We start from the raw sequence: 14,512 nt of genomic DNA, 5'->3' as shown, positions 1-14,512 counted from the left end.
CCACAGGAGTTTAATGTTTTGGCGTTTCTGCACATTTTTTTCCTAATATCACAGTTTAAGATAGTTCCCCTGCTATAAGGTTTTAAAGGCAATAAATTGAGTTGTCCTTTTAAGTAAGTGTTTATGCTGCTCAGCAATTTGCATTGTCCATCGTGACTCATTCTATAGTCTGCTCTGCTTGCCTGTCTGTCTGTATTACCATGTACAAGGATCTGAGGTTGCCAGCAAGAATATTTCTGAGCAACAAGCAGAAATGATGGGTTGGACATGGACTTCATGGACCTTTAAATGTTTTTAGAAAGGGAAGTGTTAACATTGAATAGATGACGTTAGTACCACCACCAAGAAAGAAAAAAAAAAAAGAACCCTGAAAAACTGTATTGACTAAATCTTCTAACAATGCTCATGATTTTCTTATATCCTGCTCTGTGCTTTTGTATGGATTTTTCATAGCACAGACAGACGTTACCCACACTGTGATTCAGCGTCTGTTCCTAGCCACGCTCTTGCAAGATTTTAACCTGATTTCACGGGAGGAACAGGGAATGAAACACCGTAGCTCATGGTTGTCAGCAGTGAAAAATAGCCAGGAATCAGACAAACAGCTTCATTGCTGAGATTATTTCCGGGATAGAAACTCTTCCAACAGCTGTTTGCTTTGGCTACTACTCAGGTCCTTTTTTTCTTTTTTTTAAATCAGAAAAAAAAAAGAGGTTTGCTTTTTTTTTTTTAAAGATGTGGGCTGGTTATTTATATAGTCAGGAAGAGGTCTCTGCTTCTAGTGTTGTGGTCTCGGAGCTGTTTTGACAGTTGGAGTACGGGGAGGTTTCATCTCTTCTCTCCCTCCTTTTCTGCCACCCTTCATTCACTTAACGCACAGACCTGGAATGCTGGAGGAAGAAGAGAAAGCGAATTTATGAGTTCTTTACTCCCAGACAGGCAGCTCTGTGGCAGTTACCTTCAAGAAAAGTTCACGCCCCAAAGGAGTGTTTAGTCTTACAGAGCCACTGACTCACGGAGCAGCGTGTGAGTGGCTGTGAGTGAGAAGGGGAGAGATGAACGTAAACTTTTTCTTCCTTGTGAAACTCGTAATATTATTGTTTTAAGGCGTTTTTTAAAAAGATGACTGCTACTTTTGTTTAAAGTATTTGTTCTGGAATTGCTGAAGCTGGAGTCTACTAGACTGAGGTCAGGAGCATTTTCTTTGGCAGAAAGAAGATACTTTTATAGAAGCCATGCCTGTGCTTGGGGTTGCCTCCAAGCTCAGACAGCCAGCCGTAGGGTCAAAGCCTGTTCACACTGCCCTCCCGATACCCAACCTTGGCACTGCCGGCTCGCAGCAGTACTCACCAAAGTCTTTGGAGCTTACTGGGGCGGAGAGCTCGATGCTTTCTTGTCAGCTTACCTTCAAGTCAACCTGTGATTTTGGAGAGAGGAGAGCGCTTCAAGGAAAAACCCAGGAGATTGAAGATAGCAAGGTTAGTTGTAAACTTTACCTGCAGATCTCAATTCTCAGAAAATGTTGATTTGCTCAGACCAAAATCTGATAGGAACGTACTGCATGCAGAACTTGAGTGTAGCTGGGTAAATAGACTTCTGCTGTCATTAGTGAACTTGCATAGCAGCCTTGGAAATTTGTTTTGCTCAGAGCTGCTGTTTGAATAACTATTCTGTTTTTAAATGTTAGTGTTAACTGCTTCACAGATGCATTTTGATAAGGATCAGTGGAATCACAAGTAGAGAAAAATCATTCCAGCATTCAGTAAGCAGAGCAATGACATGACAGTACATAAAAAAAAAAAAAAAAAAATTGGCTGCCTCATGTTATATTTTAAAGCTTAAAAAGAGCTCTCACGCCTACACCTATTCCCCAGGGAGGCTCTTTTAAAATAAAAACAAGTAATTTATTTTCTTTTCACTTTTCAAATGATCTGACTAGTCCTGCTGCAGAACTGCTGAACCAGAAAAACTGCTTCTCAGTGAAAAGTATCTGTGTTTTTCTCTTCTGCAAAATAGCTTATTCGTAGCCACTATCTAGCTCTGATTCACTGTGATTTAAAAAAAAAGTTTGTCTGAAGTAGGATGCCATGATGTTTTTTAGACTGCTCAGGGCTTTTTTTCATTTGTAAGGGGGTTATTTTTGAGTCTTAAATAACAATTTAAAAACTTCTGCTTCATTTTCCACCAGTTTTTCTGCTGTAGTTGAAAACGTTTTTCATGCTTCAAACATGAGTATTGAGTCCCTTCTTGTCAATAGCATATATTCCTGTAGATCTTTCAGTCAGTACATTACGGCTGCATGTGTGGTTTAAAAGCTTCAGGAATCAGTGCTATGTGAGGTTACTTTCCCTGGCTTTTCTAGTACTTTTGGTTTGTGGAACTGATTACAACACTAGGATTAAACATATATTTCTGGTTGCTTCATATGTAGTTGGAGGACACTTGAGTGTCCTCAGAGTTGTTAAAGTGTCAAGATATACATAATATATGCACTTGGTTTTCCTTTGTTTTTAGTTACTGGGTTAATTCAATATTAGTGAAGAAATCTGGTTTTGTGGTTAAAGCATAGTGTTGGGATTCTGAGCACTTGGTTTCCTTTTTAACCCCTGCCACATGTTTCCCCATGAGATTTTGATCATGTCACTTAATTCTTCTCTTGGACTTTTCTGTATCACGTCTCCCTGCCTTCCAAAGATGATGCATTGATGGTCTCAGACACATTATATAGTAATATAAAGAAGCAGCAGACTGTTCATCTTTTGATTACCAGAAGGGATGAACAGCCCTTTTCTATGACATGAGCTTGACATGAGAATAATACTACAGCTTTTAAACACAATGCAGTTCATGCTTGCTTGCTTGATTATTTTTACTAGAAAATATTATGTTTCTTCTTTAATGTTGTTCTTTAATGGATATTGCATGAAAAGTAAATTAGATTTTCAAGTACTATTTTCAGGAAAAAAAGAATACAGTTACATTGCCTACTGAGAGATGTTTCTTGATTCTTTAACAAAAGTGGAGAGAAAGGTATAAAACATATTGCTTCAGTGTTTAAACCACTTGGGAACTATTACTGATTAGCATGAAACCTAATGGGAGTCAGTCCTTCTCGTGTTCCATGTATCCTTCCAAGGCATCTGCTCCTGAGCCCTGCTGAAGTACTAGTGAGTAAAGTAATAGGCTAGATGGACCCAAACTGTGATCCCAGTTTGGCATTTCACGTTTCATGGGTTTGACAATACTTTTGGTTTTAGAGCCTGTTTTTTAAGGGGGAGGTGGGGGAGGAAGTCAGCCTCCAAGAAGCCACCTACTAGCTGTCGGATCTTTCTCAATGGAGGCAGCTGAGCATTTTTAAAAGATGATCCTTAAAGAGTAAGGCCAGTTTGTGCACATGGTGGTCTGAAAACCTTCCCTGGCCACCTGGGTTTACAGAAGTGCTGAGCATTCAATAATTTACTAATTTCTGCAGCCTTTCTGTATCTCCCCCTTACAAGTGCAACATTCTCCTTAAGGTTTAGTGGCAGCCCATGGCCCAGCTTTCTTCCAGGCACATTTATTTGAAGGATGCTCTTTTGTTCACCTTTTAAGCAAGTTTAATGGAATCTGTTTGCCAAAGTAGTTTAGGTTATAAAGTGGGTGGTTATAACAAAGAAATTACTTTTAGGTTTTTCTTACTAGTAAACTTCAAAATATCAGCCTAAAAGTATTGAATGCTATTTTTCTTCACCAGTGGTAGAGATCCATGCCACATGGTTTCCCAGTGCCTGGTACCCTCAGCAGTATGTCCAGGTTATTTAAGCAGTAGTTCCAAGCACAAATTTGAGGAAGTTGTTAGGGTTAATGTCTCTTCAGGTTTACTGAGCAGATGCAAGTTCTGCATTACAGATTTTGTTGTCCCAAAGCTTGACCATTTGTGAGTGCTGTTTCCAACAGGCCTTTGGTTGTTTTCTTTGGTTAGCAAACATGTTAATCAAACATGATATTCTTATGTGGCTCTGTGGTATACATACTGCTTGTATGCTTATGTTACATCATTGGATACAAGGCAGCACGGATTTTTGAGGGAAAAAATGATGGATATCTATCTGCAAAAGACAGTGGAACAAATGAATTAATCATCTGGTTAACTTTTGCCCTTGGCTGCTAGATTGCAGCCTTTAGCATTACTTTCTTTGGTATTTTACATATGCTGCACCGTGGGTCACCAGGTTTCTCATCCTGTCTGGAAGGCACTTAGATTGACACATGCGCTCACTCTGACATATCCTGTTGCTATCTATAAGTGCTAAGGTTTCCAAGATAAATTTGGCTTATACATGTCAATACAGTAGGTCATTGCCACCCAGCTGTTTCCTCTATGGCCTCCAGTCTCACCACACCTGATTGTTCAAGACTTTTGACACTTGTGTTGGCTTTCTCACACAACTGCCTTGCCAAGATTGGTTAGGAATACAGCTGCAAACATCAGTTCTCTTTTCCCTAGGCGTCTCTCCCATCTCACATGATTTTGCTGCACTTGCACATACAGTCTTGGTTGTTTTCTTTTTTGTGGACATGATGCAGTTTGTAGTTTAATAATAGTGATATTATTATTTTAATAGAAACTGTGGTAGAAAAAGTTTGAGGTGATTATGTTCAACTTTTTTCTTAATTGGATAGAACATAATTAAGCTTAGGAAAGCAAATAATAAGGTGGTAATTATTTAAATTACTCCATGTGTAGTTTGACTACACTTTTGTTCAAAATTCTCATAAATTGTTCTTTGGTGCCTAAGTCACATACGGGTCCATTTACTTTCTTGCTAAACCCACTAATGTTTAAACTGACTGCATGAACACTTATGATGTGAATAGTCATGCAAAATATTTGAACGCAAGCATTCAGAGCACATTCTTTTTCCCTGAGTATCATATAGACAAAAGTTTATTCCTATATATGTACACAGGAAAGGAATCCAGCTGCTGGATTCATGAGGTGAAATGCTGGCTGTCTTTGAAACAGATGGAGTTTTGCTGTTCAGTTGGACCATAGAGTGTTTTTATGCAAACCCACATCTGAAAATACCAATATCTTTTGTAATATTTTTCTAACTGTGAGTATAGTATTATTTATATTTCTGTGCCCCCATTTTTGTACTGCTTGTTAAATTAATGAGACCAAAATTATTCGGTCATGCTAGGCTGCCTTGTGGTACTATTCTAGTTGTAGAATGGGCTATCTAATAGTAACAAAATGAAAAAAAATATCAAGCCATATTATAGAAAGGTAAATGAAGCAATGGCTTAAAACTCAAGGAAAGAAGAGTTTCTATGCAAAACCAATTTAATTTGGTCACTAAATGATAACTCTGCACTATATTGACTAGTAGCAAAATGCCCAAAGGCAATAACGTTTTACTCCAGGTCACCACAATTGATTTCAGATGCCGTCACACATTTGATGGTGTAGTCACAAGGGCGATGCCACAAATTCTCCCTGGCACAAAGCTGAATAGCTGCTGGGAGTCAGTACCCTTGCTAGGCACATGGGTCTGCTGGCCTGGCTGCCCAGGGATTCTCCTGGTTGTGCTCCACTTGAAGCTACCAGGCATTTCCTCCCATCATCAAACTTTTGACTTTCAAGAGCACTGCACCATCACTCATGCTTGCAAACTGAATTTTCTCTGAGCTAAATCTGATATATTAATGGTAGTGTTTTGGTTATATGACTTGGATGATCAGATTTTAGCCTTCTTTCCTGAGTTAATTAATTCCTTTACTGTCATATTATCTTTTTTTTTTCTTGTTTTCAGTTTCCCTTTGTCCCTGCTATCTATCTGCTGCTGTCTGCTTTATCTACTTCTTCCTTCCTGTTGGCAGACATCTTTACAGGCTTCTGCAAATGACTTATTTTTCTCTGTATCCACTAATCAAGTCTTCCTGTCATGACTGCAACATATTTCGTGTTAGAAAGTGCTAGTCTGGCTCTACAACTGATCCAGTACACATATGCAAACCTAAAACTTTTCTAGACACTTCAGTTCTGGGGCTTTATATAAAGTTTCTTGAAAGTATGGAGATACTGGTATCCAGAGGATGCATGGACAGTAATTTTTGATCTCCTTTAGAGAGGTCCAGCCTCACCAAGTTCATCATCAGTCTGATACAGGAAGATCTCAGGGGAACTCAAGAAACGGATCTTCTGCAAGGCCCTCTGGAAGACATGAAAAAGAATATGTGTCCATCTGAGGAAAGAGACACAGCTGGCTTCTTCTGTAGAGCACAGAAATCAGAGCAGTTGGGCTAGGCAAGTAGTCTATAAATCAACAGAACAAAGAAGAATGCATGTGCTCTACCTGGGGATCATGACCAACAAAGAATGGGGTCTGAAACAGTTGTACCAGATGAACATCTTTAAAGTAATCTAAAACGAATGTCAGTGTCACAAAATAAAGCTAAATACTTTGATGCAATTAGGTAAAAACACATATTGCTGCTGTGACTCTTGAGGTCCATTTCATTTAATATCATACAACTGCATCTCAGTCTTTGCCTGAGGTCTTCCAGTGTCATTCTGCCAGCCTCCTGTTGCAGTAGGACATTGGAATGAGCATGGAAACCTCCCATTTTTTCTTCATCAGTTTTAAGCAGTTTGTCGGTGATGTGGTAACTCCTGCCCGCCACCAGACACCAGACTTGGAGGACAGCTAGGCTCCGCTGTCCAGACAGATCTCAAGACAAATATTTTTGCTGTCCGTACATGGGTGGAGCTCCTGCTCACGCCAACGGGAGTACTGTGCACATTGAAAAAACAGATGTGTGCCATGAATGACTTCCATATCTCCATATTTCCTCAGCTAACCACTCCACACCATTTACTTAGATTCTGCGTGACCCTTTCCCACCATTCCCTAAATCTCCCCAAGCAGAGCATCTGTTGCAATCCCACATCTCTTTGACCTTTCAATTTCTTGGATAACTTTTTGTCCGGTCTCTCAGGGCCAAGCTCCACCAAGTTTCTTGACATACTGAATCTAGGGAACACAAATAAATGAGTTTATTTCCCCACTTTGTCATACCCTTCCTTTTCTCAGAGCTAGTGGATTGGAGATGTCTGTCTTGTGGGTTGGCAAGAAAGGAGGCTGCTCGTTGTGCCGAGTGTTTCTTTTACAGCACTACAGCCAAGGCAACAAAAAGGGCAGCAGAAGCAGCCAGAGACCGCTCATCTTCTCCCCATAGTGACCGCTAGTGATGGGAAGCCAGCATTGTTTCAAAAGCACTGAACTAGCTGCCAGAAATTTCAATCGGCACTGCTGACACCTGGGACTATGTATGTTTAAAATTCACAGAGCCCCAGTGAAGCCAGGACAGTTGGCAGGAGTTCAGATTGTCAGCAGTTTCAGCTTCTTGCCTTGTGCTCTGAATTATTTCTTTATCAAACAGATAACAGTGTCTTTAATGTGTTTTATGCATCCAGCACTATCTGTCTACGCTATATTATAACTGATTTAAGAGCCTTATGCTTTATGAGCTTGGAGCCAACTTCACTGTTATATGTTTATTTTCTAGTCATCTGTACAAAGCACGTTTTCATATAGTTGAGATAAAGTTACAGTAACGCAACTTGCAACTCTCAAAGCTTTTGTATTCCTGAGCAAATTGTATTGAGTATAGGCTGAAAGATGCCTTTCGTTTGTAATTTGTAACTGAGACCATGGATAGGAGGCTACTTACCAACCTGGGTTTAGACCTCTGCCTATTTTTCTACTGCTTTTTTAATTTCTCTCATGAACTAAGAATGTAGAACTCAACATATTCCCTTTTGATTTGTGTGTTGTGAGCTGGTATTAGGCATCAGCAGAAAACAATTACTGTTACCCTTTTGTATTGCATCTGTGCCTAGGAAAGCTGCTTGGAGATTTCCTGACCAAACAACTTTTCACTAAAAAATCCTTTCCTTGAAAATGGGAGTGTGTCAGAGTGGTGACGCACTGTGGATGCACCAGCAGAGCTCCAGAACCTGAAGCAACCCAGCAATGTTTGTTTGGTGCAACAGTCTTGCAGCCTCTTGGGGTAATCTCTTCTCCATGACCATAAATGGAGAGAAGTGGTCTCCATCTCTAGATTAAAATATTTGGCTTATATTATACCCAAGGAGGTTTTAGTTAGGCTTTAGTAAAACTTCCCTGCAGTAACAACAGTTTAACAGAGGAACACTTTGCATGCAGAAGGTGTAGCATCTCCATCACTGGAGTATTTCAAAAAACAAACGTGCACACCTGTCATTCGTAGCATTACTAGCACTGATCCTTGTGCAAAGGACCCGATGGCGATCGTGATGGTCTTCTCATTCTCTTTTTTTATTCCTTCATTCAGCTGAGTACAAATCTGTGGTGATGGAACCATGCTACTCTGAGAACCTGAGCTGACAACCCAGTGATTGATCCTAGAAAATTTTACTAGGTTGATGCCTTATCACAACAGGTAGTGTGCATGGGCACAGTAGAAGTTAGTTGCAGCCCTACAGAATGTGTGGCCGTGTTACGCAGAGTTTGGGAGAAAGGGAAAAAATATTATCCCCACAGTGCAGAGGGAGAGGAGAGATTAAAGGGGAGATGTATGATTTTCCCACACTCAGGCTGGGACTTTGTGGCAGGACTAGGAATTTCAAGTCATAGATATCTTGAGTCCTAGTCTCCACATCATAACCACAAGCCTATCCTTTGTCTTTGCTAAGAGATCAGTTAAGAATAAAACATCCAGAGAATGAGGACAGTTTTGGCTTTTGCTTCGTTTCAACATCGGTGGCTAGCATCAGTGTGGGCCCAGCTCCGAACTGGAGGTGGAATTTTACACCAGGAGCTACATTCTTAGGTTTTGATGTATCTGATCTACACAGGCTGTGACACAATTTATTAGAGGAGCAGAATGTGTTGAACCCTTTACGGAGCAGTATAACATTCATCAAAGCCCTGTGTGCAATGCTGTTGATAGGCTTTTCACTTCTTAAATATGATGTGGAAAGTATAAGTACTTATGGAATAAAAGCAGATCTTTTTTAAGGAGAGATGACTTTTTTGGTCCCAATTTCTGCCTTTGAATACACTGTCTAGCTTCTCTGTAGCAGAAACTCTTTTATTTAGTAAATAATAGGGGCATCAATTACAAATGAGAACTGTTCTTTGGTTTTTTAACTATGTGTTCATTCTGATCTAGGTCCACTCTCTTTTTTTCTTTTTTTTTCTCTAGTACACTAATTTTTTTTGAGTCACATAGGTTTTGTTGCACTTGCATACAGGTCATGCAAAGAGTAGTTCAATTTAAAGCAGCTCTGTGTTTCACTTCGACCTGATTCACAGGATGTGGTCTTGGAGGAAGCCCGTGCCTCAACAATACGCTTTTGACAGCAAGGATGTTGGTGGATTAAGCTGGAAGAGGAGGAAGCCTCTATCTATTCTCAAACCTACTAGTGGAATATTTTGCACTAATCTTCACTTGCCCGTGATGTTTTTAAGGTCACAAATCTTTCTCTTTTGTGGTTGTTGTTGTTTTTGTTTGTTTATTTTGTTTTGTTTTTACTGGCAAGAGGACATTGGCTGAAAGACTGCATAACTTATTTAAAATTCAGAAAAGGAATGCAGAGTGTTTTGTCTGCTAAATGTGAAGGGATAATTCCCCTCTGTAAGATGTGCAGATTTCTGATGTCTCTTGTGTATATTCTGTGTAAACCAAGTTGAGAGAACTTGGAAAATAAGCAAATCAAAGGGAAGCACAATTTTAAAGTGGTTAGGGCTGGATCATAGTATTTCTGGATATATAAACTGAGAAGGTGCCAGCCACTAAATGTCTGTAGCAACTCTGCATAAAACATGAGCGACGTTAACCAAGTATAATATTAGTATTGTCCTAACCTACTTTCAGCATGACATGTGGTCTGAGATCTTTTTAGTTATGTTTATTTTCCTTTAAACCCTCCTTTACTGTTCTGCACCTCTGATCTTAAAGCAGTGGAAAGCATTTCATCTTTCTATATATCTCTCAACAGTAGTTCAAAATATTTTATTCAGGTAAAACTCTACAATTAGTGAATTGCAGCAAGTTTGAAAAGCTAGAACAAACAAACAAAAAATATTGAGCTCTCTCTTGTGTTTTCCATTCCAAAATATCTCCCTTTGACAATTTTAGCACCTGACTTTGTATCATGTTGGTGCTGTGTAAAACTCTGAAAGATTTGGCAGTGAAAACTTCCTGTTGTGCATCAGGATTTGATTCACAGGGCATGTGTAAAACCACCACAGATTAATAATCAGAGTGGTCATGCACAGAAAGATGACTTCCTAGCAAGTGTTGGAAAACATTTGAGCACTTTCATTAATCAGGAAAGGCTGCATGGCTTGTACATGATTTAGGGTGAGTAAGAAATAAGTCAGGGTGCAGAACTTTTACTCACCACTACAACAATGGGATTTCCTGGCAACACATCTATGCAGTAAACAGGCTGTTTGCTTTCTTTTAAGGGTATTTTTTTGTTTTGGTTTAGTTTTTGGCCTTGGGGATTTTTTTTTTTTTATAAGCTGTCTCTGTAGTGGAAATAAATAGGCATTAAATAAGAATGTGAAATAACAAATAAAAGTTCAAAAGGAGTTTAGAAATTTCCTCAGCTGATCAGTCTGCCTGCTTTAGTCATTGCTGGCCAGCTCACCAGCCAGAGACAGAGTGCTGGAAGGAAGACTTGAAGGAATCTGTTTCTCATGAAGGAGCAAGACAAACCTGAAAGCCTGAGAGCTGCAGGTTCAGATTTGCTTTTGAAATGCTTCTGAGAGGGAACAGGGCCTAGCGACTAGCATGGGAAGCCACAACCTAGTTTCACTTCTGGTTTCTATCAAGTACCTCCTTGAAGTCAGCTCATATCTAAGATGGTAACAATGCCATTATTTTTAAAGTTGTTTGGTGGGTAAGTTTTTCTTTTTGTGTGTGTGTGTGTGTGTGTTTTGGTTTGGTTCGGTTTGTTTCTTATGCTGAAGAAATAATCCAATTAGCTACTTTTTAAAAAGTTACTGAAGTTACTTTGAATAACCTTAGAAAAACTTTTTTTTTGCTTTTACCTAATCAGTTGCTGATGTTAGCAGCTTCCTGTCTGTCAGTTTAATAATGCATCCATTCTTCGTTCTTGCTTGTAATAAGAATGTACAAGTAGACGGCGTTTTATATACAATATATATTTTTCCTGTGGAAGTACGTGATCCTGACAAAGGTAAGGAGGGAATAACAGTGTTTTCGTTGTTTTCTTTACATCACTGCAGTACCACTCTGAGGAGTGGTATGGTTCTGTATTATTAGCTGAAACCTAGGAAGCAAGTTGCTCCACTGAAAAACTCTTTGTAATAATTAACAGTCCAAAAAGTCCATTCATGGGTGATGCCATCCCCAGAGGCAATTTTTTAAAATACAGTCTAGTTTGCAAAACTTTCAGAATCTGACTGATTTTGAGAAAGAACTAGGCTTCTTCAGCTGGGTGTCTGGAATGGGTTGGTGGCTCTGTCACCAATGAATGAGGGCAAAGAAGCCCTCCCAGTCTAGGACAGCTATGTCACTCACAGCCTTAAAGAGTTTTGCTTTATGAGATAAGCTACTAACACAAGGGAGTAGGGAATAAAAGAAAAATGTGTGGAAACGAAAACAAGGCTTTCTTCCCAGGGCCTTCCATGTCAATGAAGGATTTTTCTGGGTTATTTTGCCTCATTTGTAGACATGATGCAAAGAAGATGTAGAGTCATGAGGGAAGCTGAAAAAGCAAATCAAATGAAGTTTCAGGGAAGGGAGCACACAAGACCAAGCATATTAGGAAATGGTGTGTCGGACTAAGCAGTGATTAAAAAAAATTACTTAGAGGGAATTTGGCAACAGAAAAAGAATATAATACAGGAGATTCAGATCAGCAAAAGAGATATTGGAGAACTCAGGCTCCATAAAAGCAAGGGGATTAAGGACATATTTGCATCTGTGGAAAATTTGATCCCTTTTCTCCTGAACATTGGAGATGACCTCATTTAATTTGAGAGAAGTTGTGAGATCTTATTGTGAAATACTGATATAAATCCCAGCAAAAGCAGGGTGATAGTGGTCTCATTTCAGTCTAAAGGGACAAAAGTTTCCTTCAATTCCCATTAGAAATTTCAGCTTGGATGACAATAAAGTCAGGATTTTCAACAGTAATTTTCGCTCATATAAATACAGATCTTTAAGAATCTCAGGAGCCTTAGCACAGAGTAACCTAAGATTCATAATACAGTTATGACATAAACAAGTTTTGTCCTCATTGACTATGCAGAAATATTATATATCTTGATCAAGCCATAAATCAGTGGCATAGCCAAGAATTGGACTTTCAGAAGGTGAATATTAGTTCCTGCTGTATTAGCAAACTTGTCTTTGTAATTCAGTGCTTTGCAAAACTCTAGGTGGATGCAATAGTTAACCTGAAGACTGAGTTGAAGCTTTTTACCATGTATGCATATTGCTGCCATTTCCAAACAATGAAAGATTTTGAATCTTCTAGAAAAGTGTGGGGTATTACTCCAGGTAGGTCCACTATGCAGCAAAGTATGAGAAATTAGTAATTACCAAGATGATGGCCATGTCTTGGTATGACTTGTGTGATGCTGTCACTGCCTGTGTGATTTACAACTATTTTTTAATGTTGAAACGTTTAACAGAAATATACAAATAGACACTGTTACAAAATGAGAAAAACCTAAGTGCAACAGCTCTCTTCTATAAATAACTTTGGTTGTCTTAATTAGGCTTTAGGAATGATGAAATTTTAACTAATATTTGATACAATTTTATTTACTTAAGGGCTGTGTAACGCAATATTATTTCACTATTCTTTTTCATTTGTTAGATTACCCAATATCCTCATTTGAGTGCAGCTGGGGGCTTTTCTCCTTAGCAGTTAATTAAACTATTCAGAAGCGCAATTTAACTAATAATTTTTGTGCTCGTCTACTTCATCATGCAGTTGCTTTTAGGATACTTTCAGATATGTTGCAGTCATGCTGTAATATTTTCAGAGCAGTGGGACACAGATTAGAGTGGAGGTGACTGAAAATGTTAATACAGCAAACCGTTGACTGAATACATACTACACATGTGTACATATATATATATATATACATATACATGTCATATATGTTATCATTTTAGTGAAGACTTAGGGTAAAATTACTGTTCATAGTAATAAAAGTGAGATGTACACCCCTTCTTTTTGCTTTTTGTGACCTGTAGAATTGATTGATTTGTTCAATATCAAAACAGGCAAAAGCAGCAGAAGCAAGGACCCCTGTGACACCCAGGCCCTGGGTTTCGGTCAGCAGGCAGGGCGCTGGCAGCAGCTCTGCCGTCTGTCTCTCCGCTGTCCCTTTCCTGGGCTGCATTTGCCTTCTCCAGTTCCTCTGTGGCATGAGCTGCCTCACCAATGCCAAAGAGGTTGATGCAGAGAAGGTTATAAAAATGCTTAAGTTATTAAAAAGTCATTTTCCAAACAGACTAGAATTTGTTACCCCATAATTGTATTCTTCTGCAGCGCTCTGCTTTTACCATCTCCCTGATGGCCATTGTTAGCTCTGTCATTTTAAATACTTCATTTTCGAAACATGTCTAAATCAGCCTTCCAAAATCAGAACTCAGCGTGTTCTTGTTGAAAGCAGTGGGAGTTTCTCCATTTACTCACTGGAGAAAGGATACCACACCATTTCATTGTGGCTAGACAACTGGTAACCTCTTACATTGTCACAAGACAGATTTTCAAGCCGTAGAAGCCACTGCTTCTTCCACAAACCAGCACCGTGTTTTTTAAACAAACAAACTGCATCCTGTCTTGGAGGCTGTTATGTCTGTTACTCATATTTGTTCTTAGAGTATTCCAGGCTCAATCAAAACCTAAACTCCAATAAGATATATGTGATTAAAATCTCTATACTCAGGTTTCTTCATAACTCAAGAAAACCATCCAGTAGTTGGTTAATAACTGTCAAGTATTGCCACAGAATGAAGCAGTTTGATTAACATCTCTGCCAGATTTTCTATAATAAGGTTTTACAGGTAAACTTGGACAGAAACTGCCACTGCTAGTGCTGCTAATTACGGAAATCAGTTTATCTGTGAACAAATGTATCAACGTGCTGTTCCCTGTTTGTTTAGGTCATGCAGATCCATGCAGATTGTATATCCATTAGTGTGTGAGCACCTTGCTGCTCATGTGCAGAGCTACAATGTTTGTCAAGATCCTCAGAACTGTATGGGAAAAGAGGTTCTGGAAATAAAATGCAATGCATTGCAGGTCCAGGACAAAGCCCTCATTTTGGGGAATGTTAGGCTATGTTATTATCCTGAACTGTTTTATGCCAGATAACTGGGATATTATTTTCTGATAATCAGGTAATCTGAGACTTTTATTCATGGAAATTATGGATTTAAAAGGAAAAAACTCTTTCCATCTCTATTTTTTCTGTTATTCTGTCTACTTAGA

The 14,512-nt window shown here is 39.0% G+C and overlaps 1 protein-coding gene across 1 annotated transcript in view; it reads left to right on the top strand.

Moving 5' to 3' along the window:
* The first annotated feature begins 1,010 nt into the window (after window positions 1-1,010).
* The window catches only part of NAV3 (neuron navigator 3), a 267,108-nt gene continuing 253,606 nt past the window's right edge, over window positions 1,011-14,512 (top strand). Inside the window, exon 1 of the mRNA XM_065630337.1 lies at window positions 1,011-1,478. Within this exon, the coding sequence (XP_065486409.1) occupies window positions 1,236-1,478 (243 nt within the window). The 5' untranslated portion in view covers window positions 1,011-1,235. The remainder of the gene's footprint in view (window positions 1,479-14,512) is intronic.

This window comes from Caloenas nicobarica, chromosome 1 (genome assembly GCF_036013445.1).
Source record: "Caloenas nicobarica isolate bCalNic1 chromosome 1, bCalNic1.hap1, whole genome shotgun sequence".
NCBI classification, from domain to species: domain Eukaryota; kingdom Metazoa; phylum Chordata; class Aves; order Columbiformes; family Columbidae; genus Caloenas; species Caloenas nicobarica.
This window is presented reverse-complemented; position numbering and strand designations above follow the sequence as displayed.